Below are 13980 nucleotides of genomic sequence, written 5' to 3' on the forward strand. Positions count from 1 at the left end.
TCACCCAGCCTAGTGGGTAAGTTTGAACTTTCAACTTGACCAGCTTTCAGATCTGTATGAAGTGTTTAGGGGGCTACGGGTTGATTTGGGATTGGGTCTGGCTCTTCTTTACAGGTCAGAGTTGACTCACTGTTTCCACGGGGACTTGTCCTCGACAGTGCCTTCGCGGGGGCCGTGGCCTGACCTGTGTCACGTGGCGCAGTGGTGCACCCTGGGTAGGCAGGGTGTACAGATCCTCCCACGATGCTGAGCGGGATAGGGGGCCAGAGTGAGGCGGGGAGGAGGTGGGATCATCACCGAGACCTAAAAGGGAGGGAGAGAAGATAAAAGTTGGGTCAAATTCATGTTAATCCACATAAAATGCCCTGCATGAAAACTTTATTGTTAAGGTCACCTTACTCAATCTGGTTGACACTGGACGAATCCTTCTGGTTCTGGAGCTACGTTTCTTGATGGCGATGGTGTCCTAGTAAGACACAAGAGAGAGGAAAGGCGACGTGATAGAGCAATGGAAAAATGCACTCGTACACACACTCATATACACCCGCCCACACACTCATTTATACCCGCCCACACACTCATATACACCCGCCCACACACTTACGATGTTCATGCCCAGGCCTTCCTCGTCGGGGAAGTCCAGTGAGTCTGTGATTCTGGATTGTCTGATGGTGCGTCTGCCTGTCCCTGCCTCATCCAAATGCTTCACCTGGGACACCTGACAGAGCTAAGACAACAGAGAGACATTTACAATGCTATATACTGGTCCGACACAATGGGAACTGGTCTGGTCTGAGACTATGCTCACTGGTGTGAGATGGTGGGGAGATGAAACTGAGATTGAACAAGTCACTGTTCTAGAGGTACACAGAGGTCACAGAGGTACACAGTGCATAGAGGTAAAGACATATCGAGCACAGAGAGAGTAGTGTGTGTGTTAGTACCAGGGTTTTGTGAGTGGTGTAGAGCTCCTGAAGGATCTGATCCACTATGGAGTTGGTCAGATAGGAGACCACCGACAGCTTCACGTCCCTGAGGGAGAAAGATAAAAACAGAGAACGAGATCAAGGGAGGGAGAGAGAGAGAGAGAGAGAGAGAAGGGGGGGAGTGAATACTTCTCTAAGTTCTCTATTCACATCCTACTCTTTAGTCTAGACCCTTCTCATCCGCTCCCTCTTTTTTCCCTCCCCCTCTTACTCCAGGGCTCTGTTGATGTCCTGTGCCGCTCTCTCCATCAGGGCGGTGCGGATGGTGGAGCGAGGGATGGAGACACGTTCTGAGATGGAGGAGAGCGGAGGGTTGAGTCGCTCAGCTGAGGAGGAGGACATGGGACACAGCTCCCGACACAGAGACACCATGGAGTCCACTATAACCTGGGAATGATCAGTCAAGAAAGTCAGCAATGTGTTATTCCCTCATCCAATAAGTCCTGTCTACGATAAGAATCACAGTACCCATATTTCCTTATCAGCAACCATGGCCAGGTCTCCTGCCAAAGAATGTATGTATATCCATCTATCTATCTTTCAATTCATCCATCATAGTCTAAATCCAACCATGCAGGGGGAGAAGAGTGTTGAGTGGTCTACCTGTAGTTCCTTGTCAGCAGCCTTGGCCAGCTCTCCTGCTAGAGAGTCCAGTTTCTGTCTGACAGGCCCGTCCACCGAGAGAACATGGGCCAGCTCACACAGAGATGGATAGAGCTGAGAGGGAGAGAGAGGAGCTTAGAATATTTCAACACACATACATATTCAACGCACACACACACACACACACACACACACACACACACACACACACACACACACACACACACACACACACACACACACACACACACACACACACACACACAGTATAGCTGAGAGAGTGGTTTAGAATATATAAACACGCATGCATACGCACACGCCAACATACCGCACGGGAGTTTCTGGCCTCCTTCAGGACCTGTCTGGCAGCCTGCAACTCCTCTCCTTCCTCTGAGCCTCGGAGAGCACATACCTGCTGCTGCACACGCACACACAGCCGCTCCATCACCTGACACACGCAGACACACACACACACACACAGCCGTCAGTCCGTGGGGTTTTGACTCAAAGACTGTCTTTCTCGCCAAAATTACAGTTTACATAAGCACACAGTATTTGTACTTGTTCAGCAGTGCTGGTGACCAGGCCTTGGTGCAGACGAAGAGCCTGTTTCTGAGAGAACCTCTGGGTCTGGTTGTTCCTCAACAGAGCACGCTGGATCTGAGAAACAAAGTGAGAGGGATGGGAAAGGAGGAATGTTGGCGGTGAAAGAAGACGAGCAACAGAGAGAAGAGACGGTTTGACGAAGCAAAGTGACCAGGGCAGAAATAAGAACACACGAGAGATGAGCTGCTGACAACAGTCGTGATGTCATGGTGGGACGTCACACCCCAGGTGACTCACCTTGGTCAGCGCTTGGTCAGTCTTCTCAGGGGCACTCCGGTAAGCCTGTGTCACATCATTGAGGGGGATGGACATGTAATGCAGGGTGAAGTTACTGTCAAGAGAATGAGTGAGCGAAAAAAAAGAAGAGAGGAAAAAACAAGAAATCATTACAAATCGATACCTTTTCTATGAATAATTATGATTCATTGCCTTGGAAATGCTTGATGCAATAGTGGACATTAGTCTAATGTCTTCTCCTCTTTATGTGAATCCTTGTCACTAGAACTTAAACAGGCAGCCCTGCCTCACAAACAGGTCAGGGTGCTGATGAAACGCTGTGCAACGACTGCAAGGCAAGCTCAGAGATGTACGTCGCTTGTCTTTTGACTTCTATTCATGTCCCAACGTGTTCAAGTTTGTTTGAGTGAGTGAGTGAGAGCGCGTGTGTGTTGGGGGTGTGTGTGTCTCACTGTTCCAGGGCCCGAGCCACATCTTGGAATCCTGTAGCCGTGGTGTTATTGCGATCCCACGTCACACTCCTTAGAAGGATCAAATTGGTGGAAGAAAGAAGGAGAAAAGGAGAGATCATTTGAATAATAATTGACTTGAAAACTGAAGCTCACATGACACCTGTCAAATTACAAATTCAGAATTGCACAGCATGAATAACCAAAGAAGTGCTTGTACGTTCCAAGATGCACTGCGTTCACTACAGAGTGTATTGAGAGCCGTAACACAACCCCTATCATTACATAATCACTGTATTAACTACGGCATAGCAACTGCATAATGAACTTAGACACATCTCTCTCAGTCTCTCTTTTCCCCTCCCTCCCTCTCTCTCCCTCCCCCTTTCTCGCTCTCTACCAGCCCCCTTTCTCCCTCCTCTCTTTCGCTCCTACTTTCCCTAGCTCCCTCTCTCTTACCTGAGTGTAGTGTTGATCTGCAGGGCTTTGCTGAGCATCTTAGCCCCCGCATCCTCCAGGCTGTTCCCACTCAGGTCCACCTTGAGCAGGCAGGTGTTGCTGCCCAGAGCGTTCACCAGCACTGTGCCCCGAGAGCGCAGACGTGAGTCCGCCAGAGAGAGGGACTGCAGGGCCTGAGGATGGAGAGACGGAGAGAGGGGTGAGAGGGAGAAAGGGGCAAGAGAGGATAAGGGCTCTCAAAACTGAAGTGAATTTGTAAAGTGTGTGTATATGTGTGTGTGTATGTATGTGTCTTTGAGTGCTGTATGTTTGTGTTATGTTTGTGAGTGATCAGCGTCAACAGCAGTAAATCATTGAGCGAGCTCGTCATGGGGATGGTGTATCTGCGCTGAGAGAGAAGCCCGGAGCCGAGAGAATAAAGCACGTCCCAATGAATCATTCACTAGGGCTGGAGAGAACATACACAAGTGAGTGTGCCTGCATAGAGCATGGCAGTCAGTGGGTGAGAGATGCGAGTACATAAACATACCCGGATCGTACGTGTATGAGTTTGTGTGGGCGCGCGCGTGTCTCTGTGTGTGTTCACGTGCATTATGAAACTCACACACTCTTCCTCCTGCACTAACTGCACTAGTTTCTGCAGAATTTCATCCAGCACCCTGCAGACACATAATTTCCACTGTTAGACAAAATACACATCTTCCCAGTGCGTGTTTCTACGTGCCTGTGGAGGACGGATTACTGTCCCTACCTGCCCTTGATGTTGAAGTTCTTGCCCAGCAGCAAGTGTTTGAGGGAGGGGTGTCTGGAGAAGGCCGGGATGACCCCTAGCAGATCAGCATCCAACCCTGAGAGACACATATGCACAGTATATCAGCTAATACATATAAACTGGCATTTATGTTAGCCCTGAAAATACTCATAAGACTGTGGCATGCGTAGGGAAGAGAAAGGTACAAGGGTCACTCACCGTTGTCTGAGATGTCCAGACTACCAATACAGGCCACTCTGGGAAACAGCTCCTGGAGCACCCCAGCACCAGCAGACCTCAACTGAGAGAGAGAGAGAGAAAAAGAGAGAGAGAGAAAGAAGACTAAATCAGTCACATGGAGAGACAAGAAGGCAAGGCAATTCAGACAGACATGCGCCGTACCTCACAGCAGCTGAGGTCCAGGTGTAGGTCACTGATGTGAGGGTTGGAAGACAGGCCAAGGAAGAGAGCTCTGAGAGAGGCAGAGATGGAGAGACGGAGCGAGAGAGCACAAGAGAGAGAGAGAGAGCGAGGAGGTCAAGAAAGGTCAATGCATAGGAAACTCATTTCAAATTGTTTTCTTAATTACCGTGTCGGATTTTTCCATCAACTTCCCTAAAATGAAACCATGTGGACTTCTATTCACACACACACTGAGGGGTGTTACAGCAGTCTTAAAGGATGTGGGAGAAAAGGAGTTGAGAGATTCCTAGAACTACTAGAGATTCCTAGAACTACTTGGCCAAGGACCAGTACGTGCTTCAAATGAAATGCAGGAAGCGTGGTAAAGTGCTACACACAAAAAAAAGACACCTTCGCTTGATAGGGAGATTGGATTTACCAACAAAACACCTTTGACAATACACACGTGTTAAAGAATTTATTAAGTATAGGTAAATAAATGATGGACAGACGTCGACAGAGGTAGTCCAGCATGAGGCCGACATTTTGGGAGGTGGCCAGAGCGGAGTCCCTATCTCACCTCAGAGTGTCCGGAGGGAGCTTCATAGAAGACAGGTTGACGTGCGTAAGACTGAAGGCTGAACTGAAGAACTGCCTGAAGACAGGAAGAGTCTCCCTCACTTTCCTGAAAGAGAGAGAGGGAGAGAGCGAGAGAGAGCGAGAGAGCGAGAGAGAGAGAGAAAGAGTGGGAGATAAACAGAGGGAGAGAGAGAGAATGCAAGATAAAGAGAACGAGAGCGTGAGAGACAGACCGACAGAGATAGAGACAGAGTGGGAGAGAACCGGAGGGAGAGAGAGAGAGAATATAAGATAGAGAGAACGAGAGCGTGAGAGACAGACAGAGATAGAGACAGGCAGTAAATGGCCTTCAAAAAAACAAGACTATAACATCAGACAATGTGAACAACACGAAACAAGTTTAAGTTACCAAAATGTTTTTTTTTTATCAAACCATCTGTTAACACAACTGGGCGTAAAATATTTTCCTTGTGGACACATACACACACTTCAGAGCCCATAGCAGTTGTACACCAGCTCAAGAATAAACTCATTCTGAGCATGTCAGTAAAAGCCCTCTGAGCCATACCAAGTAACAGAAGCATCCAGGCATTTCATTGGAATACAGGGGACGGTATATTCCTATATTGTAGATCAGCATAACTAACAGTCCTTTTAGCCTGACCATACAAATAATTCAGCATATAGTGACAGAAAGAGACAGATGGAGAGGTAGAGATAGAAAACAAAGGAAAGATGGAGAAAGAGAGAGAGAGGAAGGAAGAAAGGAAGTGCAGAGAGAGAGAGAAAAAGAAAGAAAGAGTGTGTGTGTGAGAGAGAGAGAGAGAGAGAGAGAGAGAGAGAGAGAGAGAGAGAGAGAGAGAGAGAGAGAGAGAGAGAGAGAGAGAGAGAGAGAGAGAGGATAGCGCTGGCTGTTTAATATCCATGAATCATTCATTCTTATCAGTTCAAACCGATTTATGTTCTATTTCATGTGGCGAGATCAGAGCTCAGGCAGAGCAACCAAGGCTCCACTGACTGCTGCTAGTGAAGGACAGACACACAGAGAGGGAGGGATTGGAGGGGGGAGAGAGTGAGAGAAGGAGCAAGAGAAGGCGAGAGAGAAAAGACAGAGAAAGAGAGTCATGAGAGGAATGGAGAAAAAGAGGATAGAGAGGGTGAGAGAGCTCTACAGTAGCAGGGTGACGTAGATTGTCATGAATCTTGCCCTGGATGCAGAAATGTGAGATTTCCGTTAGATGGGCCAGCTACAAAATTGGGTATATTGTAAAAGTTAATGAAAACTAAAATTAGCTTTTTGGTCTTGCACTTCACATTTCCATATAATAAAACTCATGTCATATACAGTACAGTGTCAACGTTTATGATCACTATGTATTCACAGCCCTTGACTTTATGTGTTACAAAGTGGGATTAAAATGGATTTCATAGACATTTTTTGTCAATGATCTACACAAAACACTCTGTAATGACAAGTTTTAATAAATGTATGGAAAATAAAACACTAACATATCTTGATTAGATAAGTTTTCAACCCCCTGAGTCAAGTGTTAGAATCACTGGCAGTGATCACAGTTGTGAGTCTTTCTGGGTAAGTCTCTAAGAGCTTTGCACACCTAGATTGTACACTATCTGCCCAATATTTTTTTCCTAATTCTTCAAGCTCTCTTAAGTTGGTTGTTGATCATTGCTAGACAGCCATTTTTAAGTCTTGCCACAGATTTTTAAGATGATTTAAGTAGAAACTGTAACTAGGCCACTCAGGAGTTTTCTATGTGGTCTTGGTAAGAAACTCCAGTGTATATTTGGCCTTGTGTTTCAGGTTGTTGTCCTGCTGAAAGGTGAATTTCAGTGTCTGTTGGAAAGCAGACTTAACCAAGTTTTCACTAGGATTTCTCTTGTGCTTAGCTCTATTCCGTTTTATTAATCCTTAAAACTCCCTCGTCATTGCCGATGACAAGCATACCCATAACATAATGCAGCCACCACCAGAAATGAAGAGTGAACTCAGTGATGTGTTGTGTAGGATTTGCCCCAAACATAACGCTTTGTATTCACATTCTTCGACACATTTTTACTCCTGAACTCATTTAGGGCCGCCATAACAAAAGCGTTTCATTTGTAAACATTTCGAGGAACACAATCGCAGTTTGACATGATGGGGTGTTGTGTGCAGATCAGTGACACAAAATCTCAATGGAATAAATGTTTTATTCAGGCTGTAACACAACCAAATGTGGAAAAAGTAAAGGGGGGTGAATACTCTCTGAAGGCACTGTACAGTTACAAGATGACACCGCGTCATACATGTTCTGAACGGCCGCGGAGCACGCACCTGAATGCACTAATGACTCCTTTCTATGTGCTTCAAACCTACGGTCTGTTCCTCTGAATTGCTTTGTGCAAGCCTAACACCGTAAGATCCTATTTTATAACCTAGTTAGTCATGTTGGCAATAGAACAAGCGTTCAAATAATGCCCAGCTGACCCAGATTGCAATTTAAAATGGGCCCCTTTTGGATTGTGTTAACGGGATTGCAGGGTTGTGTTCCAAACAAAACAACTACAAGTGTGCTTGCTCTAGTGCCTTCACGGCACAGCTAGGAGAGCTCCAAAAAAGCCCCTTATAGTTGAACTTGGAGACACTAGTTCGTCCTCTCACTCAAACACTTGTAATTGTTTCGTCATATGTTGCACCTACCCCACGTTTCCCAGGAACATTCTATCATGTTGCTGAATGTATCCAGAGTATTTTCAGATTTCGATATCAACAAATGCAGCGAAAAGTACAGTAAATGTAAAAGGCACATAAAATCAACAGTGTAATGTTTGGATTCAGTCTTGTGTCAGGTGAACTGTTCTTCAACTTTAGTCTAATCATTTTCCCATAATCTCCAAACTGTTCCCTTTCAATTGCTACCATGATTATGCATTTCATATTTATATTGTAAGAAACATGTCAATTTAGTCCTACCCATAGAGGCCAATTCCCATGAGTGTAAAGGGTTAATTTAAGGTTCGGGTTAGGCATTAGGGTTAGCAGTGTGGTTAAGGTTAGGGTTAAAATCAGATTTTATGACTTTGTGGCTGTGCCAGCTATTGACCACTCTGCAGAGGTGCCTCTAGGGCAAGATTCATGACAATAAATGCCAACCTGCTCTATAGCAATAGCAGAGAGAGAGAGAGAGAGATAGTAGAGAGAAGAGAGCGGGAGCGGGGGAGGTGAGGGAGACCGAGAATGTGCTGGCGCGTAGAGAGCCTGGGGATTTTAACAATAATTCCCTTCCAAAATTAGTCTCATTTTTCACAAACTTTTCTATAATGGATTAATCTGCTTAGCGGAGATGGGGTTGACGCTTTGCCAGTCCTGAGGGAGGCCAGACGAGAGCAGATGAGAGATGGATCATGTCTGCTCTGCTCCCGCCTGCTCTGCAAGGTAGGTAAACACTGGCTCAGAGACAGAATAGATGGATGAGGGGGCGTCTTGTACAGTTGGACACATTTCTATCTAATTCTGTCTACGTGGTACAGGGGTAAATGCCCATCTCTGACAGAATGTGTTGTGCTCTACATGGATACTTCCCTGAGAGAGGATACTGCTGGTTGCCTCTCAGGGATCAACAGAGTTAAGTGAATAGAAATGGATTAAGGTCCATTCAAGGGGCTAGACAGTCACCTCACCTGTGAGAGAAGCAGTTCTTGGAGAGATTCAGGTAGGAGAGATCAACACAACATCCCCTCAACAGAGCGCCAAATAACTGTTATGGAGAGAAACCAGTTAGTTTGCATGATTAAATCACATATTATGTTAACACAACAACAAATACATACAAAGATCAATCATGTAAATACGCTTGGCAGTTTCGTGATCGTTTTGCCAACACTGTCAGAAAGTCATTTTGCAAAAACGCTAATGTGCCAATAAAGTGACATTCTAACAAAGGCAACCAGACTCTCTACAGGGGAGATTATATGGAGAAAACAAGATATGAACACAACAACATCGTCAGGAAAAAAAAATCCCCCCCCAAAAAGTGGCCTCCTTTCATCCCAAAGACACATCAGAGGAAGAGGAATGAGTTGGGAACGAGCAATGGCAGACCAGAAGCTTCCTGTCTCAGAACACACTGTAATATTCTAGACAAAATTAATGCTCAACATAAAAGGCATAATATTCCTGCTATTGGGGCAGAATGTTCCTTCCCAAGTTATACAGATGAAAATTCATGCTTATACGTTTGTAGAATCCCAGAACTGTTATACAGTATATCCCGATTAGGGCGTCCACACTTCCACTTTAATTATTATAAAGTCCACTTCAATAAGTATGTTAGTTAAGACTCTCCTGACCCTTGACCAGACAAAGCACGTATCACTTTGAATTGTATGGTCAAAGTATGAAGCACTCTAGAATGGAGACACTACTAACCGAGTCCACAGTGCAGTCGGTCCCAGAGAGGTCCAGATGAACCAGGCAGTTTGGCTGGGCTAGGAACAGGTACATGTTCTGCAGAGAGATAGACGGAGAGAGAGCCTTTAAAGAGAGGTGTGTGTGTGTGTGTGTGTGTCTGGTTGTGTGTGCGTGCGCATGGGTGCATGTTACATGCGAGCAACAATACGTGCGTGTGCGTGTACATGTGGCGTTTATGTGTCGGTCTCACCGTGGCGTCCTCCCCAGACAGAATCCCAGGGTTTTTGCTCAGGTCCAGGTGAAGGAGAGAGTTGGAGTAGTCATCACTGGAGCAGAGGGCCTGGGAGAGAGACACCACTCCTAAGATAGAGGAAGGGAGAGGGGGATGAATGAATAAAGAAACATGCATCAGTAGAAACAGTCTGTTGACGTAGAGAAGTAAAGGACCTGCAGAGGAGGAGGGAAAGAGTTTCAGAGCACCACTATTAACCGGCCAACTATCAGAGCTAACTACGAATCACATAAAACGCTCCATCTGAAACCAAGAAGACAAAAATGGCCCCTTGGTCCATTACATTAGAGCAGCCCATTCAAATCTCTTTCAAATCTCTTCACTGCAGAGATTTAGAGAGAGAAAACAGTAACAAGAGCATGCTCAGTGAGCAGTGAACTCAATCAAGCCCAAAAAACGGCCGACTTGCAGGGCCAGACCTTGTACTCTCATGTTCACTTTGAAGCCTGCACCAAAAGGTTACAATTAGAGCAATGAGGCAAAGACTGTAGAATAGCTAGCCCTGTGCTCTACCCTACTACAGTAGATTAATCTCATCCCTAATTCGCCCAGATTAAAGAGGAAATTAGCACACAGCAGACAACAGACAGGCATGCGGCACATACTCTGAGAGGGAGCAGGTAGGCAATCCTCTGCCCATCAATGTGAATCCACATATTCACATATTATGACTGTCTTTTTGACGAGTCATCTGTAGATCTATCAATCTATAAATAGACTTTGATCATAAATGTGCTCTTGACAAATATAAGAGAACATAAACCTTAGGACCCTGTATGACCAAGAATAGAATTCTCTTGATAACCCCAGGCCCTATAGACGGGTTAGCTGAGAACGTCAGGAAAACAATGTGCACGGTTCAATGGGGCAGAAGGTTGTGTGTTGTTGTGATTCTGGATGGCCATATAGCTAGCAACAATGACAAGAAACGGCAATGTGGGGAATCGTGGGTGGCTCGTTTCAGTTTGTTTTATCTTGTTCTTGCTACCATGTCTTGTTTTGAGGTGTTTTGACTGATGTCATGTCTATGCTAATATGGCAAAAATCCGCTAGCTAGCTAACCAACAGCTGTAACGATGTATTTGAGAGACCACAAGTGCTCATTGTGCAACTTTATGTTTTAAATAAACATTGGAGACGAAATATAGTTTACATGTTGTCAACAATCTAAGACAACCCCGTCTGTTTTGCCCTGTAGTTGAGCACGTGTCGGTTTTGTTGCTAAACAACCAACCGATCTAGTATGAGTTCTTAGAGGAGAGGTGACCACCACAGGGGGGCACTGTGGCCCAGGGGACAGAGGGAGGACAGAGGGATGAACACACCCTTGGAGGAGAGGGACGTCTTGGAGAGGTTGAGCAGACGAAGGCCTTTGTTGAGACGACACACCAGCTGGATGAGGTTGGACACTCCTGGAATAAAATAAACACACATGAGAGTGTCAGAATGAAACACGCACACACACAGCTCACACACACACACACACACACACACACACACACACACACACACACACACACACACACACAGCTCACACACACACACGCACACGCACACGCACACGCACACGCACACGCACACACACACACACACACACACACACACACACACACACACACACACACACTGCTCACACACACACACTGCTCACACACACACTGCTCACACTCACGTCCACAAACAAACAGTCACACACATGAACATGCAAAGATCAGAGTAAACACACACAATCACACACCCTTGACCACCCCACACATGATCAGCAACATCAACACATACACACAGGTATAATCTACGCAGACGACGAAGACAATCTAGTACCTGGCGTCTATAGGCACACAGGCACAAACACACAGTTATGTGAGTGGAAGTGACAGGTGAAAGAGGCAGATTCTGATGTACTAACGAGAGTTCCTGGCACGCATACAACCCTGACACACACACGTTAATAGAGGACATGCGCGCAAACACACACATCTGCCAAGTCAAATCAAATTCTATTTTATTTGTCACATGCGCCGAATACAACAGGTGTAGACCTTGCAGTGAAATGCTTACTTATAAGCCCTTAACCAACAATGCAGTTAAGAAAATCCCCCCCAAAAAGTAAGAGATAAGAATAATGAATAATAAGCTCTTTTCGGTCATAAGAGACGGTAGCAGCAACAGTATGTACAAAACAAGCTACGAACAACGCGAAAAAACAACAACAAAATAGCGTGGTTGGTTAAGAGCCGATAAGACGGCAGCCCTCCCCTCCGGCGCCATCAGCCCTACAAGTAAACAGCAAACACTGAGAAAGATGCACCCAGACTGGTATTCAAACACATGACTGATGCAGCAAAAGAGTGAGAGACGTGCCACTGAGGGTCCAGTACCTTGGTTGTCCAAGGTGTTGTGGGCCAGGTTGAGAGAGTGGATTGCAGAGGCAGGATTCTCTGACAGAGCCGTTGCCATTTTCTGAGGGAAATCTCTAAAATAGCAAATGTAGAGAGAAGAATTAAAGATGGTTTCGATGATTCCAGTGATCCATTATACATCTGTGTATATCTGAGTCATGGAAGATAAAAAGCTCAACTCAGCAGCGAAGTGGGGAAGGTTGGACAAGAATTAGACAGATGAAAAGAGAGGAGATGAAAGGGAGAGAAGTTGCAGAACAGGAGGAGGGGAGGAGTGGAGGAGACTCACGATTTGAGGCCAACGTTCTCCAGAGTGAGTTCCTCCAGACTGCTGGACTTACTGATGGTGTGAAGGACCTGCTCCACCACCTCTGACCCCTGGGGACATCAAACAGAGACATTGCTACATAACTGGACAAGCTCCTTATGGATAAAACACAGTTTTAACCAACCTAAAAAAGAAATAAACCCTGCTAGTCCAGTCGAAACACAAATGGATGTTCTCAGGCTGACAGACAGACAGACAGACAGACAGGTTTATGAAACATAGCCAGATATCACATGCAATCAGTAATGTACAATGGATAGTTACAATGCGCATGTCTGTGCAGTAGAGTTTGGTGAACCAAGTGTTGTACGCCATGGAAGCCACAATTACCGCCAGGTCCCTGAAATAGACACACACAATTTCCGGCTTAGATTTATACAATAGAGCCGTATCAACTGGAAATACTCATCAAAAACTCATTACATTCCCACAGCCAAACCAACAACAACAAAAAAAAAAAAATTCTCCAGCAAAACAAATTAATCAGAGAGAGCCATATGGATGGCTTCAGAAATGATGTATGATTCTGCAGCACACTCTCCTTGTTGGAGAGAGAGGGCCCGAGGAAGGAGAGAGGGCAGAGAGAAGGATCAATTTGGCTGACTGAAAGAGGCCAGGTCAGTGGATTACTCAGTGTGAGGTTCAACAGAGCTATGTTTCGATCCTGGCCAATGGCCTAAAACCGTTTTATCCTGCCCAACACACCATTTGTCTAGTAGAGGGGAGGGAGAGAGGGATGGAGGGAGAAAGGAAGAGAGGCAGAGAGCGCGAGAGAGAGAGAGAGAGCGAGAGAGTGAAAGAGAGAGGGAGAGAGAGAGAGAGAGGCAGAGAGAGAGATGAGGCAACAGACAGAGAGACCAACAGAGAGGGAGAGAGCGCTCTTAAAGGGGAACGCCCTCCCTCCATTACAGCGAATCATTAGCGCCCAGCCCAGTGTAGCATGGCTGAGGGCTGTGTTCTCATTTCTCATGCCATTGTGGAAGGGACTTCACTCTGGCTGGCTAAAGGGTGTGTGTGTGTGATGGTGTGCGTGCGTACGCGTGCATGCGTGTGTACAGTATGCGCGTGTACACTCCACAACCTCTCCCAGTGTTCCCCACCAGCCAACAGCAGCTCCCTCATACACTTCCAGCCCATGTGTAGAAGAGAACTGTTTACTACCACTATTGGTCCCCTTGGGGCCTGTAGGGCACTAGAGCATGACAGTCTGCCAGCTATACTCCAGAGAGAGACACGCACGCACGCACGCACTCACCACACACACACACACACACACACACACACACACACACACACACACACACACACACACACACACACACACACACACACACACACACACACACACACACACACACACACACACACACACAGGAACCAGGTTTAGCTGGTGCCCAGTGGGAGCGATGTCTGAACCTGTTGGGCTATTGCTGCAGGGCCACACAGGCAGCAGAGAGAGAGAAATGTATCCACTTTCT

At 46.2% G+C, this 13980-nt stretch overlaps 1 protein-coding gene across 1 annotated transcript in view; it reads right to left on the reverse strand.

Moving 5' to 3' along the window:
- The window catches only part of carmil3 (capping protein regulator and myosin 1 linker 3), a 48735-nt gene that overhangs the window by 5398 nt on the left and 29357 nt on the right, over positions 1-13980 (reverse strand). Inside the window, exons 9-31 of the mRNA XM_038964494.1 lie at positions 12767-12842; positions 12464-12552; positions 12154-12248; positions 11101-11187; positions 9734-9843; positions 9502-9579; positions 8754-8830; positions 5074-5178; positions 4494-4563; positions 4311-4392; positions 4092-4188; positions 3945-3999; positions 3341-3513; positions 2885-2953; positions 2433-2526; positions 2151-2249; positions 1918-2037; positions 1590-1703; positions 1198-1373; positions 945-1032; positions 605-727; positions 400-466; positions 131-303 (exon numbers count right to left, since the gene is read on the reverse strand). Of these exons, the coding sequence (XP_038820422.1) occupies positions 131-303; positions 400-466; positions 605-727; positions 945-1032; positions 1198-1373; positions 1590-1703; positions 1918-2037; positions 2151-2249; positions 2433-2526; positions 2885-2953; positions 3341-3513; positions 3945-3999; positions 4092-4188; positions 4311-4392; positions 4494-4563; positions 5074-5178; positions 8754-8830; positions 9502-9579; positions 9734-9843; positions 11101-11187; positions 12154-12248; positions 12464-12552; positions 12767-12842 (2317 nt within the window). The remainder of the gene's footprint in view (positions 1-130; positions 304-399; positions 467-604; positions 728-944; positions 1033-1197; positions 1374-1589; positions 1704-1917; positions 2038-2150; positions 2250-2432; positions 2527-2884; positions 2954-3340; positions 3514-3944; positions 4000-4091; positions 4189-4310; positions 4393-4493; positions 4564-5073; positions 5179-8753; positions 8831-9501; positions 9580-9733; positions 9844-11100; positions 11188-12153; positions 12249-12463; positions 12553-12766; positions 12843-13980) is intronic.

Source organism: Salvelinus namaycush, chromosome 25, assembly GCF_016432855.1.
Source record: "Salvelinus namaycush isolate Seneca chromosome 25, SaNama_1.0, whole genome shotgun sequence".
NCBI classification, from domain to species: domain Eukaryota; kingdom Metazoa; phylum Chordata; class Actinopteri; order Salmoniformes; family Salmonidae; genus Salvelinus; species Salvelinus namaycush.